General features: G+C 40.8%; 2 protein-coding genes across 3 annotated transcripts in view; one reads left to right on the top strand and one right to left on the bottom strand.

The window, feature by feature from the left end:
* LOC124156515 overlaps positions 1–11,739 on the bottom strand; it is a 100,071-nt gene extending 88,332 nt beyond the window's left edge. The window contains exon 1 of the mRNA XM_046531098.1: positions 11,318–11,739. Coding sequence (XP_046387054.1) covers positions 11,318–11,444 — 127 coding nt within the window. The 5' untranslated portion in view covers positions 11,445–11,739. The remainder of the gene's footprint in view (positions 1–11,317) is intronic.
* The window catches only part of LOC124156514 (rabankyrin-5), a 141,000-nt gene that overhangs the window by 99,920 nt on the left and 22,484 nt on the right, over positions 1–18,596 (top strand). For both annotated transcript variants that reach the window (XM_046531096.1, XM_046531097.1), the window contains 2 exons: positions 12,961–13,126; positions 15,217–15,505. In XM_046531096.1, coding sequence (XP_046387052.1) covers positions 12,961–13,126; positions 15,217–15,505 — 455 coding nt within the window. The remainder of the gene's footprint in view (positions 1–12,960; positions 13,127–15,216; positions 15,506–18,596) is intronic.

Genomic DNA, 18,596 nt, shown 5'->3' with positions numbered 1-18,596 from the left:
AGAGTACAGTTCTTTCTTCAATATTTTTATTCTGAAAAAATCTCCGTTTGCTGATTCCTCGTCGTTAAAGCCACCGCACGCCATCCAGCTAGGTACGAATCACTACAGCACGCTAAGATATTATTTTTCCCTTTATTATTTTCTTATTTATTTTTACTGCACATGACGACGACCGTTGCGTGTAACTTGCTGAATGTCAAATAATACATTATTTTTACTTTTGCTCTTTCGTGCCACTTCATATTGATTGGCGATAGAATGCAAAAAGTTGGAATACCCTATAGTTTCAGTAATTAATTAGAGCCTCATTATTAGATTAAAAAATCTTAACCGCTTGAGAGGAACATTTTTTTTTAATTCTCAAATATTGTTTATACGGCAATAACTCGTCTTTACGGAACGGATTTTTTTACTCTTCTTATTTTTCCTCGCATGAACGTCACTTCATGTTTCGGAAAGAGTGGCAGGTTATATTGCGGTTATAAAAGATAATTCTGGGGTCAACCGGGTTGCAATATTTTGCCACCGATGTTACGAGCCGTAGTCCACCGTCATTGCCCCTCACGGTGGAGGAATACTCGTGCTTCGAAACGACAGCCACGGCAGAAATGTCATGCGGGTGTGAAATCCGGAAATATTCCAGCGCAGCTGTGTGCCGGAAACTGTCATTTGCTGCGTAATTTGTGGTGTTCAGAAAACGTGTTTAAAAAATAACTTTTTGTACCCTACTCTTGTGGTTAATTTATTGGCTACTTTCGGCATTTCTTCTGTCATATTTACTTCATAAATCACGTGATCGCTGTGCCTTGAATAAGTCGTGAGGACGACATCGAAAGGGGTCGCTGAAAAACACGATTGTGTTCGGACTCATATTTGAAATCATATTTCTTGGGTACGACTGGCCATTTAATGGGTTGCCCCTTCCGGCAGAGGCGCTCGCATTCACTTACCAGCCGTTTTTCTTTATCGCCACTTGAGAGTGCCATGTGGAGTTATCAAAATGAGTTTGACCCGAATAAAAAAAACAAAGTTGCTTTTTTTATAAAATTTAAAACGTTGCGTTCGATGAATGCTGGATGCGTCGAGAGCTGAACTTGGAGAATTTAAAGGACCTTTCATTAAATTTGAGCCTCTGGTGGACAGTCTGAATGAATCGAATCATTGCTATTATCCCTCGATTTCCGAAGGTTGTGAAGGTTTTTTCACGCATTCTAAGGGTGCGAAATCGACGGCTCCTATGGATGGAATCGCGTGTAAAATTTGAACTTGAAGCGTTGTGATCAGAAAAAGAAGCTACTCATCACACTCTGTTGATGTTTTTTTTAGTACATTCTTTTTTTGTGCGTGATTCATCAGTTTGCCGCATTCCCTTCCTCGACATATGTGCATCCTTCTCTCTCTCTCTCCATCTTCTTTACATCCTCTCTTCTCATCTCCCGATGCGATTGTTATTTTAGCGTCTGAGGAATTCAAGTATTTCGTTAGCAACGTGCCTCGTCGTTGCATTTTCAAAATTGGCGTTCAAATCACTTGCATCCGCTTGGTCATATTCTTGTCGTTTTGTCATGTTCATTTTTTCGCTATCACATTGTAATAGATTTTTGTGGTAGAAAACAATGCTTTCTCCATGAATGTAATTCACTTGATATTTTGATGTGCGGAGGTCTTGAGAAGAGGAAGATAGAATTCTTTTGAAAGCCTAGAGAGGATGACGAAACTCCTTGGTCGGTCAAATCATGAGACATGGAGACATTCGTGGAAGGGGAGAGCGGCGGAGAAAAGTGAGATTAATGGACCGGGATCGATTCCATCGTTTACTCTTACAAATGCACACTTTCACGGTATGGGACCAATATGTTGCCATAGTGACGCATTTGCTCTTTACACGATCGAAGTGAATGACGTAAAACAGGAGAATTTTGTTAGTTTTAAAACATCAACCAATAAGAGGGTAGAGTGGAATGCTGAGTCAAACCTGTCTTTGGATTTTGGACTGTTGATGATGATCCTAAAATACAGATTTTTTAAAATGTTAAATGAACATCCGTGGAGTTCGTTGTTCGGCTGCATCTTCGTGATTGGTGACGATGGGGAGACTTACTTCCGCTGCCTCGGTATTTCATTTAGCGCAAACCGTGGAGATGTTGAAAATCGCTCGCTTAAAATATGTGGGGAGTGTGCGTTTCTATGGCCGCGGATTGTTGAGAATGCGACTCGTGGAGTGCGATTGTCGCAGCGGCTGGCGCATAGTGCAATCAGATCACGCCTCTCCTCGGTTGCTGCGGTCGGCCAGATGCGAGAGCTGCCAATTTAGAATCGGTTAGGTACTTTCTCGCGATTGCCCTGCCACCCAGTTAATACTGCCGTCGAATTGAATGACGAGCGGAAAATTTTTCTCATTGTTTCATCGTCGGTGATGTGGTATACATTTTGGTGTCGAACTATAGGGTGGTTTCTTATTATTTTTTATTGCCTAAATCGAAAGATTATTACTCCTGGAGTACGTATTTCACGCTTTTAGATTTTTAAATGACGATATCTATTTTTCGCGATCAACTGAAAAGTGAAATTTTCAAGCGCGCTAAAACGCGACGGCTAAGTATGAATGCTGGGAAAACCCCGTGTGATGTATTTCTGGTTCCCGCTGCTGCAAGTGAGGTGACCTTGGGGCGAGGCTTTGAGCGCTGATACGACGTAGGATGCTAGCAGGTAGCGCTTGGCTTAATTAAGCATTATTAATACCTTATCAAACGAAGAAAACTTTCCGACCTTGGCCAGTTTTAATAGGTGACTATTAAGACATGTTTCCCTGAGCTCTGTACCTCATGCATGCATTGGTAACCTCAGACGATGTAAAACTCCTATCTACCCGTATAGAAACTAGGTCCGTGTGACGTCGCGTGGAGTGGAATCGCGGAATGGGCGCCAATCTGGCTTGTTTCAAATGAGGATAAAATTTACCATTGCCATTCGTCTAAACAGGTATTTCTAAAGCCAAATAATTTGTATATTATGAATGCACTAATGGTGGGTAACGAATCGCAATCAATGGTTATCGTTTTCTTTGATGAAGGCAACTATCCTATTCCGTCGCTTAAGAAGCTCATCGCAAACGAATCAACTTTTGGTGTCGTATGAGACGTTGGCACTTGTCATGGCTGTGGTCTGTATTTATAGACGTTAGTCCGAACATCAACAAATATACGTTTTCCGAGCGATTGCACATTCGACTTAAATCGACTCCATTCTCTCCCCAAACAGCCATGAATATGTGCCACTAGCAAAAAAAAACAATCTGTGAGCCACGGCGTAGTTAAATATCCAGTCCGTTTTGACCGTTATACACTTTCTCAAGCTGCGCTTATCATACCATGCTATTTTTCTAACAAGAGATATTTCTATTCGTCCTTGCATGATTGAGGATGCTATGTTTCGCAGGAAGACTTCTTTTTCCCATTCTACGGCATTCACGCGCCTTATACGGTAGCACTTGAGGCTTCGGCTGCCTCGATCCTTTCCGTTAGAAAAATGGCTTCGTCCCTTTCCTACTGAGTGAGTGAACATTTTGGTTCTCTTCGGTTTCGGACTGAATGGTGTTCCTCCGCGCATCGCCATTGGTTTGCATCGTTGACAACTTCCCTTTTCGTTTCCTTCTCCCTCCTTAATGTCCCGCGCTCTCCTCCTTCAAAGCATAATACTTTCCGAGAATTGCCGGACCAACCGCGAACCGTCTTGTATATAGAAATGCCTATGTTTGGAAATACTCTGCAATGCATAAAATTTGGAACCGAGGTTAGATAAATGCTTCTTGATGGCTGTATTAATTGAAACTGAATTTTATGTATTTCTTCAATCCTGAAGCTTTTTACTTATAATAGTTTAAATTTTCGTACTCGACACTTTGATTTGAACATCACAAGGGTTTCGGGCCGGAAATAAATATTTTATCGCTTTTAGTTTAGTTCCAGCAAATGTTTTCTTCGTATACTATTTTTAATGCAAGATCGTTTTCGTGATTGTTGAATTTTTTGGTTCAGCAAGGTTGTAGACAACAGAGAGTTTAAATAATTTTGTTTGTATGTAGTGAATACTACAACTCATGGTTTCCCGATTGATGGAAGGGTCGAAGTCTTCACTGAATGGCAGTCAGCCGAGATAGTCTACGTTTCTATGATCTAATATTTGAAAGAATGGCTTTAGCTAATACTACACACTTCAGAAATCGGATGACTCACTACTTCGTCTGTAACTGTGATTATCTGTTTTTAAATTATAATCCCTTGCCAAAAATATCTACTTTACTGATTCGATGATATAACTAAATCTTTGCGGAGGGAATAGGAGATGATGGAGTCTAAAAACAAAAGGTTCGTGGTTCGATTCCCGGTCGAGTAGAATTTTTTTCTCGTGGTGGCAATTTATGTGTATCGACGAACACGCTCCGATATTCGTGGAATGATGAGGTGCGTGGGAGGAAACGACACCCACTCGCACTCGATGAGACATGGCGAGTGATTTCACGAGGCGCGCACGATGTTGCGAAACTCTATTCGAAAGGCGAGGAGGATGATGCATGCGCGACTGCAGCGGCGGGTCGCTCGTCCGCACAACTTCCACCCGATGGCAAAAAAAGAAAGGGAGCGAATCTGCAGCGGCCAGCAAGAGGGAAGAAACGGGACAAAGAACGAGGGAGGAAGTGTGGGCGCGTAGAGATTGACGTCGCGGAGAGGGTGCAAGGGGGGGGGGAGGGGTGGAGGAGGAAGGCGTACATGGATATATAAATAGAATCTGCATCGTCCGAGCCAATCACGGTCAGCAGTGGAGCAGGGCACATGAGTGAAGTAAACTTTTCTTATGCAGGCGCTTGGATAACCGCCTTTTCAAAGATCAGTTGATCCTGAAATTACACGTTGTAATGTAACATGTCAATCCCGATAGCACTCAACATTAGTAGTCATTTAACCGGTCAAATATCCAGCGTGAAGTGTATGATTCAAATTTCTGCGATTGTCAATTCTATTTGGTGATAATAAAATTAATAATTATGAGAATAAAGATCGAAAAATTATGTGCGTTTGTGTGGGTACTTTTTGGGACTTTGGAATCATATGTTGCATTATTTTATCGTTGTTGCAATTTTCATTATAATTGGTGGCATTTAAAAATCTGTCTTGAGGAGTGGTTTGGCTTCTCTTCGCCGGAGGAACAATAGGGTGGTTTCCTATTATTTTTTATTGCCTAAATCGAAAGATTATTAGAGTACGTATTTCACGCTTTTAGATTTTTAAGTGATGATATCTATTTTTCGCTATTAAATGATAAGCGAAAAATTTCAAGCGCGCGAAAACGCGACGGCAAAGTATGAATGCCGGGAAAAACTCCGTATGACGTCGTTCTGGGTCCCGCTGCCGCAAGTGAGGTGACCTTGGGGCGAGGCTTTTAGCGCTGATACGGCGCAGTATGCTAGCAGGTAGCTGAGTACCATGCTAGCTGGTAGAGCTTGGCTTAAATAACGATTATTAATACCTTATCAAACGAAGGAAACTTTCCGACTTTAGGCGGTTTTAATAGGTGATAATCAAGAGATATTTCGCTGAAGTCTGTGCCTCATGCATGCATTGGTAATCTCAGACGATGTAAAACTCCTATCTACTCGTATAGTATTTAGGTCCCTGTGACGTCACGTGGAGTGGCATCGCATGGGCGCCAATGTGGCCTTTTTCAAATGCGGTTAAAATTCACCATTGCCATTCGTCTGAATTGGGATTTCTAAAACCAAATAATTTGTATGTTATGAATACAGTAATGGTTGGTAACGAATCGCAATCAATGCCTTTCGTTTTCTTTGATGAAGGAAACTACTCTACCGCGAAGGGGTTTGTTTGGTCATTTTTTTGTCAAAAGTAGCGTAAAACTTCGGAACGCTCTGTGTCGTAGTGATTTTTTGAATGCGCTTTAATCCGTGTTTTATTAGGTCTAATCGTGAATCTTGGAGGAAGACATGACGGAATGAAAAAAAGCCCCACCATTAAATGAACGGCTGCAACCGCCATGAGGGCTGACTCAGTGTTTTTCCTTTTATGCCTTTTCGCTTTTTTTTTAATTTTTTGTCCGTCATGTCCTCGCGTTGAATCATGTATTCGGTACCAACCTTGCATTGATTAACGTGCTTTAATTATGATCCATAAACTAGTGTTAGCTCTTTATATGAGAGTTTAGCATCTAGATGAGATTCGGATGAGACAGAAGATTTGGATGAATGGAGTACTGAGCAGAGAGTGAATGTTATGAACAGTGTTGGAGAGTAGAATGTTGGGTGAACGAGGGAGAGGCAGGAAGAGAATAGGATGTTTAGATGGAATGAATGGGAGTAGACCTTATTGTGAGTTGAAGAGGGAAGTCCAAGTTGTGAGGGGAGACAGGCCGGGGTGATCGGCAAAATATGCACTCCACTTAAACCTGCCTTAACCGGTTGAATATAATAATAATAATAATAATAATAATATGAGTTTTTGTTGTTTAGGGGGGTTTTAGGCACAACTGATACTGGGGTGTCTGGGGGTGTGGAATACCCGCCAGGGTAAGCGGGAGGTGCGGGGGCACTCCAGAAAAATTTCAAGATAAATAGTTCAAAATGGTGAGTGTTACGGCTTTCGGAGGGATATTTTATTAATACTTACACTATTCTTTAAGTAATATTAATCAAATTAAGTAAAATGGATTAAACTAAAAAAAAACTTCTGAGCTCTGGGGGGTGGTTTTATCCCTCAAAAACCCACTAATCTTATAGTCTTTAACCCACTAGTCTTTATCTCGCTGCACCACTGGTGTATTGAACTCTAGGCTGGTGATGACTGACCCCCTGCCGAACACCCTCTGGGCATAACGTAGGCGTGCACTTCTCTCTTTTCCTCTCCGTGCATTCGAAGGCGGAGAGACTGTTGGAACCAGTGGCGCAGCTGGGGGGGGGGGGGGGGGGGGGTGTTTGGGGTTAAAAACCCCCCAGAGAGCTCAGAGAAATTTTTAAGTTTAACATCCATTTTACTTAATTGGATTGATATTACTTATATAATAGTGTTAGGATTAATAAAATATCCATCAGAAAGCCGTTAAACTCACAGTTTTGAACCATTTATCTTTAAAATTCCGCAATATATTAATCTCGGTGTTACACACCCCGGTGTTAGTTACACCTAAAGCTCCCCCCCCCCCCCTCCCCCCAGCCTTGATTCCTAGCTGCGCCCCTGGTTGGAACTATGGCTTGCATCCACTGCAGATACTGTGCATGCATGCGTCCATCCATTTGCGTCGATTCGGGTGGGTGTCGTGGAGTGCATCAGAGGGGAGGGCGTTTCTCCATTCCGGGAGGGAGGCTGGCTGCATTCGGATGTGTGTGTGTGTACTGTTATCTTCGGCCCACTCCTCGCCTCTCCATATCCTTCCTCGTCGACCGTGTTTTGTTTCTCCGCGGGCGACTCACTCCTAAGGTGCGTGGCTGAGGGACTTGAGTGGGTCGTTGATCTTGAGGCCCACTCCTTCAAAAGATTTTCGCTTCATTCGTAATATTGTATTAGTAAGGCTACGATTTCTGAATTTATGTATTGACAGCTCATTTATCCTCACCATTATGGTGTACAGTGGCGTGTATCGATACTCATTTGGAATGAGGTGGACTCACGCCCACTCCCTTATAATACAAATAAAATTATATAACGCAATTAACATAATGAAAGTACTTGTATATTTCCACACTTCGTTCTTTCAAATGACCAAGGTTTCGGCACATTATGCCATTTTCAAGGCATTACTTGCTGAAACCTGGGTTGGTTGATATAGATAAGTGTGGAATTCGACAAAAGCTTTCATTATGTTAATATCAAATATTTCCATCGAATTACGCCGGAAACTGTCTTTTGTCTTAATAATATCATATCTGAAGAAGTATCACTTAGAGCAGAGGACATACCCTCATGATTCACTGTAACGAATTCAGACCGCGTTGCTTAATTTTTGTACTCCATTTTCCTTATTTGGGGAGAGGCCTGGCTCCCAACCCCTCACTAATGGCGTCTTCTTGTCAAAAGACGTAAATGAGTAAAAAAATAAATATAAACCCGTCAACAATCTCAGAATGGTTTGGAGTACCTGTCCCCTGATATCGACTAATCATTCTCTCGGCTAACCATTTCGTATTTACGCATTTCTCCTCCTTTGCATCTTTCATAATCTATTCATTACATTACATCCGAGGCCTGCTAATTATAACCCCTCTCCGAACATAAAAAATTGCTTAACGTATATCTATTTGAAAATATAGCTCTATAGGCAAAAATAAAGGATGGGTTAGGCTTACGAAGGAAGTTACGAAAAATGTAAGAGTCAAACTTGACAAAGATTGAGCTATGTATTTCTTCCGTAAGCGCTCAAGCACACTTCCAGTAGTCTTTCTTCCACAATTATTCTGTGATATGTATATCATTGAAACACTATTTCCGTTCTTGGATGTCTGGGCTGTCGATTGGCGTGTCTGTCGGTGTGAGCGAGGAGCCGTGGAGCAGCGCCCTCCTTCGATGGAGAAAAGAGTCGTCCCAGAATGGGGGCGTACTTTTCGTGGTCACGGTAACGGGATGTTGATTCCATTCACCCGGCACGGTGTGAGGGGGGGAGGGGGGCATGGCTTCCCCCTTCCGCCAAAAGAAAATCATCTGGCTTAACTAAGACCCAATGTGCCCCGAAAAAGGTCACTTGCATGGTCCACCCTTCCCGTTATAACTCCCTCTTGCTGTGCTTACCGGAGTAATTGGTTTTTAGTCGCAATGAACTCTCGAAAATAATAAGGCTTTTATTGCCTGCGGGAAAAATCAAATCCTATATCCATCCGTTGGCAAGTATATCTCTCACTTTATCTTTTCCCTCGGACCTGGAAATATTCTGCGGTTCTTAAGGCCGTTTTACACGGGGCACGGAATTGCGCAGGTTAGAACTGCATTAATTTCTAAAATTCCGTGGAATTGCGCGAATGCATGAACGAAATTAGAACAGGGGGTATTTTGCCATCACACGTCCACGCATTCTCGCATGTGTTCTCGCAATTCACCGCTTTACACGACGCAATTTTGACTGCACCTTCGTACACACGTCAGATTGTGCAAGTACGTGCCCCGTGTAAAACGGCGATGTCTTGTGTGCATGCGAAGGCGATACAGACATTGCGGAGGAAGCGATGTCGCTGATGATGAGTGCGACCGGCGCGACGAGGCAAGTATCGACTTAATGCATGGTTGGCACATGCTGATTCTGCCGTCTTCTTTGAAGCGTACTTTGAAATCTCTAATGTGCCGCGTAAACAGCGACGAAATTCGCCGTTTTCCAAGAGGAAATTCTCTGAACGGAGAATCAAACCACCCAACATTGAATGGAAATCTCTCGCTTAACTAACCGGCTGGAATTTTCATTGGTTGTCAACCGACGTTATGAAGGATCTTTCAAGGTCTTACTCGTCGTCAGTGTGAAGATGGACCTCGAAACTTTAGCAGGAGTCAATCGCCTCACCTGGTGGTCAACCCGTGAAAATTTCATCCCCGCGACGGCCCATTGCGCAAACCTTTACCGTTTCAAAATCATTTTGCCTGGTGGTGCAGACCCTCTAGATGCTAATTTTACAGATGCTAAGGATTTGGTTCGATTCCTGGTCCATTTGATTTTTTCTCGTGGTAATTACTCCTCAGACGCGTGGCGGAAGAAACTTCGCATCGCCCAATCGCCTCCGCCGCTCAAGATCAGCCTCAGATTGAGGCGCGAAAACATTACTCCTCGTCCCCTCTTTCTTCTCTTCGTACCATTTCCTGCTTCGAATGTTCCTCCAAAAGTGTATGGTCTCAACTCGGAGGAAACATTAGCTATCTGTTAAACAGATAGGAACTTGTCCGCCCTCTCTTCAAGTTTTCTCATTACTATCGATGCTGTACTAGGCTGTTTAGACACAGTCGTGAACTGCATTATAAGTTTCAATTTATAATTGTCTGCTATCTTAACTTTTTGGACTTGGTTATTTACTCCCTTTATGTTGCTCCCATATTTCCTAGTTCCTCGTCGAATACGAATTTAAGGTCAGTGATGTGGCCATGAAATTTATTAGCAATCAAGTGCAGGAAGCTGTTTAAAAATGTGTATGTGCGATTTTTCGTACTGTATTACTATGAGTAGTCAAATAAATGAAATATTCTTTTGAAGTTGATGGTTGGAGGCGTTACTATGTGGAATTTATTCATATTGAATGAAAGTTGAACTATGTTTTTCCACGTAAAATTTTTTTTTTTTTTTTTTAAGTTTCAACCAATGGCCTGAGGATGAAGCAGTGCTTTGAAGCTATGGTAGTGATCTAATAAATATTTTATGTGGAAAAACATAGTTTAATTTTCATTCAATATGAAATATTCTTGATTTTGTAATGAGTGCTCGAATTGGCGTTTAAAATCATTCTCCTGTGGTGACTCGAGTGAGGTGCTCTCAGCGAGAGCGAATGCCGGTCGCATATTCTCGATCCAGTTGCCTGGGGCATCGGAGCGACCGCCCCGCGAACCTTTGAATGCGATCTCTAAGCCCACCTGCTACGTCTATCGGCGCCGGCGATTCCCCGGTCATCTCCGTCGCCAAAGGAGCACACGTAGAATTGTAAAGAAACGACCGACCACCATTGCGTTTGTTTTCATATCTGGCGATACTTCTTTGTGGGAGTTTGTAAACATCATAATGATACACCATTGTAAACTCCGCGCGTATTTTAACGTTAATTGACTCGGGTTTCGAAAGCTCAGTATCATTTTCCCCTGGAACCTACTCCGAGAAAATGTCACGTAGCCGCCGATACACGGGTCGTTATTAGCATTAAAGTAAGCGTGAAGTTTGCAATTGCGCTATTTCGCTAAGCTGTATTTGCGAAAAATAAGCCTTTATTTATTCATCCGAAGTGATGAAATTCCTTAAGTGCGGAAAAGTCATTGGCCTTTTTCCCGAACCAGGCTACATAAGCTTAAGTGGTTTAGAACACTCGTGGCGAGGATCACGATTCGAGTCCAGGTCAAGGCAAATGATTGGGAGTTTTTACCCCCCTCGTGACTCGCACCACTCATTTTCTCGAGACATTCAAGGGTATGGAGTTGGCTCGCATCAGAGAATCATGATTCTATTCTTAATGAGTCTAGGGTTGGGGGTGAGTTTAGTGATGCACGTGTGTAGTGCGGTGGATGTGAATGGTTTAGATCAGCGCCATGAGGGATAAAGCCCACCACCAGCAGTTAAACAGTTTTGCTCTGACCTGAGTTGAACGCGAGGAACGTCCCGACGAATGTCCAAACTCGCATCGCCGCCGTCGTCGTCATGTTGCTCCTAATGCACCCGTTAATTTGGACAGCTGAAAGGGAGAAAGGCGTGCGTGCGCGCATATATGTAATCCTCTCTTCTCCTGCGGGACATGCACTTCACACTTCTCTTTTGCTTCGACTATGAGGAGAGGGATAGCAGCAGCAGCACTTGGTTGTGGGGGACTTTCATCGCACTCGCGCACCTATCACCACCTCTTGCTCATCCATCCACATGACACCTCGACTCCTTTCTTCCGTTCAGTCGTCGCACCGCCTGACCACCGTGAGTGAGTGCCGGCGTGAAGTGAGTGGCGTGCAGCGGTGGATGTTACTGCTGAGGTCGTCGGCGAAGCGGTTTGTCTTCGCTACTGGGAGCCGAACTTCCCGCCCTGCTCCCCCCCCCCCCTCCTCACCCATTCCCCTCCCCTTCCCTCCTTCCGCCCGACGCTGCCTCCACCTGCCCGCCATCCGCCTTACTAGAGACGACGCGCGGCGCGCAAAGCAAATCCGCCGCATCGCATGCTCTGCTCAATTACCAGCTTTTATCGAGCAAACAGACCTCCGGGGCGATACCTAGGTTCAATTTCCAATACTTTTTGAACAACAGGGTGTCCGGCTACCCGGAATTAAAGCGAGAATAATGTGGAAAATTTTAAGCTCTAGAAAACTCGGTTATTTTTTTTATTAATCTGTTAAACTCTTGGCAAATGTATTGCGGCCAATGGACAAATTTACACTACGACAGAGAGCGACCTTGCCTTCGAATCAATTTCTTGCATTTGGCTCTTTCTTTCAGTTTTGTGTGCTGAGTTTCAGGTGCAAACTCTTGATAATAAAGTTTGTTTTCTATTTGTTCGGTTTTACTTTTCCTCTATGATGCATCGCCTCTTGTTGGAAAAATGTTGAGATGATGAATTCTATAATTATCATTAGGTAACGCTTGGTTTCAAATTGTTAAATTCCTTGCCTTAGCAAAAGCACAATTTTCTGGGATTTTGGAAAGGCAAATTTAACCCTGTCTTCCATCTCCATACCCTCTATTCATACCCGCATCCACTTGCTGATGAGTAAGTTCTTCAAGGTGTTCATAAATACTTGGCCATATTTTTAAAGTTCAGAAATCTACGCATTTATCTAAGAAGTTGTTACTAAGTGTGGGAGAAAGTTTTCTAAAATTGTAGAGCATTTATTTGTAATTTTGAAATATGATTGGTTATTTAACTATCCGGTAGATAAATATGATGGGCTTAAGTATAAAGGCATTGATGTTTTGCACTTGATGCTATGGATAATTGGTAATAGTTAATCTTAAGTTTATGGTCTTGGGTGATGGTTATTGATGTTTATTTAGTGAATAAAATGCAAGTGTATCTGTGAACTGTGGTTGCTAATAGATTTTGGTATTCCGCATCCAATTACATTTGGTATTTTTCCTTGCTGCCCCTGAATTATCAGATTTAATTTGGATTCTGGGCACATTTTGGGTGTCAACCGTTTGTCTGCTGGGGTCCTTGTGTTGCCATTAAAATACCAGTGTTATTTTCTTATCAATTTTCTCTCCAATAGTAATTTCATCCATTTCTGCCATGTTTTTAAGGTCCCGAGGTCACTGGATAGACCAGATGCTCGTGGTGATTTGCCCTTAGACTTGGCCCTCAAGTCAAGACTTGGCAGCATCGCTAAAACCCTGGTGCAACACGGTGCTGATGTCAATGCTCGAGACGATAAGGGCTTCACTTTGCTTCACCGTGCAGTGGAGAGAGGCATGTAGCTATTTATCTTAGGTCTATCTTCTTATGATATGCTCTACTTTTCTTGTGATCTTCACCCTTTTTACTAAAAATTCATGCAAGTTTATTCCAAAATATTTTTGTAAGTAATTTTCTACTAGTATGGGTCAACTCTCTAATTCTTCTTACATGCTGATTCTAAACCCATATTTTTATTAAAGTTAAGAAGAAGAAGAACTTTGTGCTTTCACATGAATATTTATTCACGCATTCACACCAAAATATATGAATAGATATTCGTGTGAATAAGTATTCAGGTGAAAGCACAAGTTCTTCTTTTTAATTTTAATAATGAATCGCTTTCACAAAGTTATGCCTCAAACAATCAATCCCATATTTTTATTTAAAAGAGTGGTGAGATGCAATGCATTCAGATGTGATGGAACCCTCTTGACACTAACCTTATGTCCTTTCAATGCAAGTTTCTCTTTTATCAGTAACAACACATCCATATATCTCATTAACCTAGTATGGTAGCCAGCTCCTTATCCCTGACTGGGTTAGTTGTGCACAACAATGTGTTTGTGCTCTAATTGACTCAGCCGTAGAGCTTATATTAATATAGGATGCTCCACTAGGTAATAGTTGCCGCATTATTGTGAAACCGGTTTCCTCGCATTAATTCACAGTCCAACTTTAGTCAGTAGTGGCACGAGGATCGGTGGCTGTCAATGTATTTTGCTTTGAATTCTCTTCAGAACTCCATAAGAAACAAATACTGTCATAGCCCAGTAGCTACCATGGTTGACTCCCACGCTGAGGTTCTAAGTTAGAGTCTCATCTACAGTACTTTTTTCAATGTTTCTTTCTACTTTACCTTTTACAGAAGCCTGCTTTTCACAATTATTTTCATGATTTTCACTGAAATTTCCACTTTTTCTGTTTGAGGATTTTTCTGTGCTCATGCGGCATGTGATGTTTTTCCAATTTTTCTTTTTGAATTATTTTATTTCCTTGTCGTAATGCGATGCATTTTTAAGATACCCGTATACATACTTGGTTTCTTTTTATATTGCTATGCAGTATTGTGGGCACTTGCAATTCAAGCCTAGTTTTCGAATCATTGGAAAAGAACCGCTGAAATCCGGAGAGAGTGAGCCAGGGAGGAAATGGCTTCTTCCTCCATAAGTGGAGTGGTCAACCATCTTTTCAGTGAGCGGTCACTCATTTAATAAGAGGCTCCGGAGAAGCGTCTTGTTGGTAAATTTTGCTTTTTCCATTAAGAGAAATATCAATTTTAATCATCAAAGAATTTAGCTTTTCTGGTTATGTTTTTTCCTACTCTGCAGGGTGTTAAAAGTTTAACTGATAACAAAATCAGATTCAAAAACTGGACATGAATAAGTCCACAATATCATATTGCCACATAAAAGGAAACCAAATACGACATGAAACTTCAGTAAGGTATTCCAGCATTGTAACCACTGGACTGCAGTAACAAGTACTTACTTATCGTTTTGAAGGGACTATGTTACTTGTAAATTTTTAAATGCATTTTTTAACTATTAGATATGCAATTGAGCTTAGTATCAATTAATTGAGCTTAAGTTTTTAGCAATAAACGATTACATTTTCCATGTAGCATCTCTCTTGTGGGCTAATACGTATGTTGACATGTACCCTAATGACTGGAGCACTGCTATTTATTGCGACCAGTGGGAATCAGTGGAACTTTGGGAGTGGAGAATCCTGTATAGAGTATTTATGGACTCAACTAAGGGTTTTTACCCAAAATATCACAAATGGTCAAGCTCCACAAGCAAGGAAATAATACTGTGTGTGCTATGCCCTGCAAGATTTAGGTATCTTGCTATGAAGTGCAGTTCCAGTGTAAAAAAAAGGATAAAGTACCACTGTCTGAGTGAATACACTTGGTTTATAATTATGTATTACTAAAGTTAGGCTTTGAATCATCCTGTCCTTCAATGATTATTTCCATGGCTCTCAAAGTGTGAGAGTCATGGTTTGGAATTATATCAATATAAAAATGGTATGAGATAAATGTCGCCCTTGTGAGCCTGTTGCCATTTGAAGTTTCTTTTGTAATTTGCTATCTTTCGTAGGGGATGAGTACTCGGCTACATTTCTGGTGAGCAATGGAGCCTCTGTGTTCACCACGATCCCAGCGAGAGGGGACACAGCCCTGCACCTGGCTGCCTCTTTCAGCCCACACGAAGTGGCCCCTGATGAGTACCTCTTCTTTGAGGACGATCGGCCCTCCACCAATGGACAGGAAAATCAAGACAAGGCTGCTTCTCAGAACTCACCTGAAGTGGTGAAGGCAATGGCCAACGTTGGCAAGTTGCTGCTAGAAAAGGGGTTGGACCCCAATATCCAGAACAGTCAGGGCTAGTGAGTACAAATTAGTTTTGAAATTTTCCACTGTATAACATTGATGTACATCATTGAATATTTTACTTTTTGGTTGATACATTGGTGGTGTAGATGATGCTATGATGTGAAATCTGAAAATAAGCTAATGGTGGGTCTTACTCGTGTCTTAATTCTGCCAAATGGGCTTTTGGGGTGTTGATTTGAGCTGGAAAGTACATGGTGTAAATGTAACATGGGGTATATATATTTATAACTATTGACGACATGAGGGCTGCAATGGCCCATTTGCAAGGGCTTCATGCACACTGAAGAAGGTCGCTGTCCTGATCACCAATCATCAATTGATCAGTTAGCACTCATCAATTGATCAAATCGAATCAATGTGTTGGTTTGCAGGATTGGGGCCAATTAAGGGACTGTGACCGGACAAAGCCTCTCAGTCAGAAAGCCTTTCGAAACACACACACTCTCAAGTGGTCAGGGATCCTTTCAAATGGCTTCCTGGGTTTATACATAACTATGCAATTCTTATTTGTGAACATAAAAGAATGCATATAATTTTTTGGATGTTCCATTCCTGAAAATGTTACAGAATTTCGTAATCTTTATGTTCATGTTTAATTGCAAAAATACTACAATAATTTGTAAAAGTTAGCTAAATATTTTTCCAATTGGATGTTTTCTAGTTGTGGGGTTGCTTGCTTAAAATCTTTATGTTCTATTTGATGTATAACCAACAAGGACAGCTATGTCTAGTCGCAGTGGCAATGAACTTAATGTTCATAATGAAGGGTATTTATCAGAAATACCGTGTTTTTTTTTAGGCCAATGTTTGTACATGGCTACTTGTTGGAGACAATTGGATCTCTGATAATCTCTGAACCTCCAACCTTGGTCAATTAGCTGTTCCCTGGGCTTCAGAATCAACGGAGTCCCATGAAAAATGTATGGCAAATTTCAAGATGAAAAGAACTTAACACTTTCAGTGCAGATGACATATATATATGCCATGAAGGCATTTCCACTCAGGCGGAAGACATAAATGTATGTCTTCGGGAGTTCGTTTTTCCATTGGTCACTAGGGTGCTCTGAGCGCGCCTAGCGTTACTTTTTCACCCTCCCGCAGTTCGGGAGTGACCTTACACCATTGCGGAAGGGTCCGTTTCTAGTTCTACGTGTTCCTTCATTTTTATTGTTTTTTTTTGTTAACTTTAGTGCTATTTTTAGAACAATTTTGGCAGGTTGAGATTTTTCTTTTCATTTCCTTCGTCTCTTTTTCATCATTCTTATCGTAAATATCCCATCATGTCTTACAAATGGATTATTTTTTTAAATTTGCTTTTTTTACCTTCCTTTTTAATTTATTCATATTTTATGTGCTATCACAAAAGTTATGATTAGACTAACTTTTTATTAAAGATATTTATCTCCGTTTCATACTCACTACATTATAAAAAAATGATCTTAGTGCGGTGCTTCAGTTAATTATGTTATATTTGAATTTCGTTTTCTAGGAACTTTTTTTATTATTGCAAATTACGTTTATCCTGGGTGATATTTTTGGGTCTTTTTCCTACTTTTACGGCATATTTTCTCATTCGTTTCTCCAGGTCAATTACCAATCCTGTATGCATTTCGATTTTATTTCATTTTATGAGTTATTCATACGTGTTGGGGTTAGTTGCAGATTTTCTTCCTTTCCATAAAAAAATAACATATTAATCGCGTATGCAACACTGCACTACATTATGTACAGTAATGGTCTGTATTTTTTTACTCGTGTTTTTATTTCCTTAGCTTTGTAAACGAAATTGCGGAAATGAATAGATAAACTAAGTGGCATTTTAAGCATTACGGCATTTAACCATTATTTATTCCCTTGAAATAGTATTTTTATCTTATTTTTTAATTTATTCATATCTTATGTTCAACCACAAGAATTATGATCAGACTTATTTTTTGTTAATAACGTGTATTCCCGTCTCAAAACTCACTATTTTATTTCAAAATGTTTCCATGCGGTCCACAAGGTCGTATTTTATACTTTATTAATAATTTTTTAAATCATCATTGCAAATTACATTTTTTTTTTACATATTCTGGGTTTTTTTCCTAATTTTACGATATAATTTCTCAGTCATTGCTCCACATCAATTACTTGTCCTCTATTCATTATGGTGTTTTCATTTTGTAGGTCATTAATACATTCTAGTGTTAGGTACAGATACAGTCTTAATTTTCATTAAAACTAACATATTAATCACATATGCAACACTCCATTACACAAATTGTACTATTTTCCTGGATAATTTTTAAGGCTCAAGGTTGGGGTCCCTCTCTACCAGCGGCACACTCAGGGATTATTTCAACTTGCAAATGATATTTTCTTTGAAATAATCCTCTCGTAGACGGAGAAAAATGCAAAAAGCATTTTCTTCTGAAATGCTTCATCAAGGGCCTTCACTAAGGGCATAATGGGTTGGACTGTTGGGCAGGGATAACTGGAAACTTGGCTGGGCCTTCTTCTCCACATGAGCGCAATTAGGGTTAACATGATTTCTAACGATTGGAGGAGGTCAGAGTTAGTGGGAGTACCAATAAATGGGGGAGAAAATGTGCCGTGATAGGTTTTTAGGTATGATGCAGGCTCTTCATTTCTCCGCTAACCGTGAAGGCATCCATAGGACAATGACTACAATTTGCCCAGAATGTGAAGGTCAACCCGGGCTCTGTCTAAGGCCTTGCTTTCAAATATATCATAAAAATTTGTAAGAATTTTTATTGAAATGTTTCAATTTTGCAGTAGCTCTGAGGTAACATAGTTTTGCTTTGATTAAAAAAATGTTTATTCCTTAAATTTATATTTTTCTTGCCGTTCATTGTGTGTTCTACCTCTGTGACTTGAAAAAATTAAATCTACAGGCCTTTGAAACAAAACAATTACACGTAAAGACTAATTCCAAGATATTTTCGTCATTAACCTAAGGCATTAACGGTAGAAGAAGTATTCCAAACAGAAATATGAAAAGTTTACTCCTTCATACAAGTAAAATTGCATGTGTGTGATGCGGGTTGCGTGAATTGTCAATTACTGGTGACGGGTGGCATA

Source organism: Ischnura elegans, chromosome 3 (genome assembly GCF_921293095.1).
Source record: "Ischnura elegans chromosome 3, ioIscEleg1.1, whole genome shotgun sequence".
NCBI classification, from domain to species: Eukaryota; Metazoa; Arthropoda; class Insecta; order Odonata; family Coenagrionidae; genus Ischnura; species Ischnura elegans.
The sequence above is the reverse complement of the archived record's forward strand: the minus strand, read 5'-3'. Positions and strand labels throughout refer to the sequence as shown.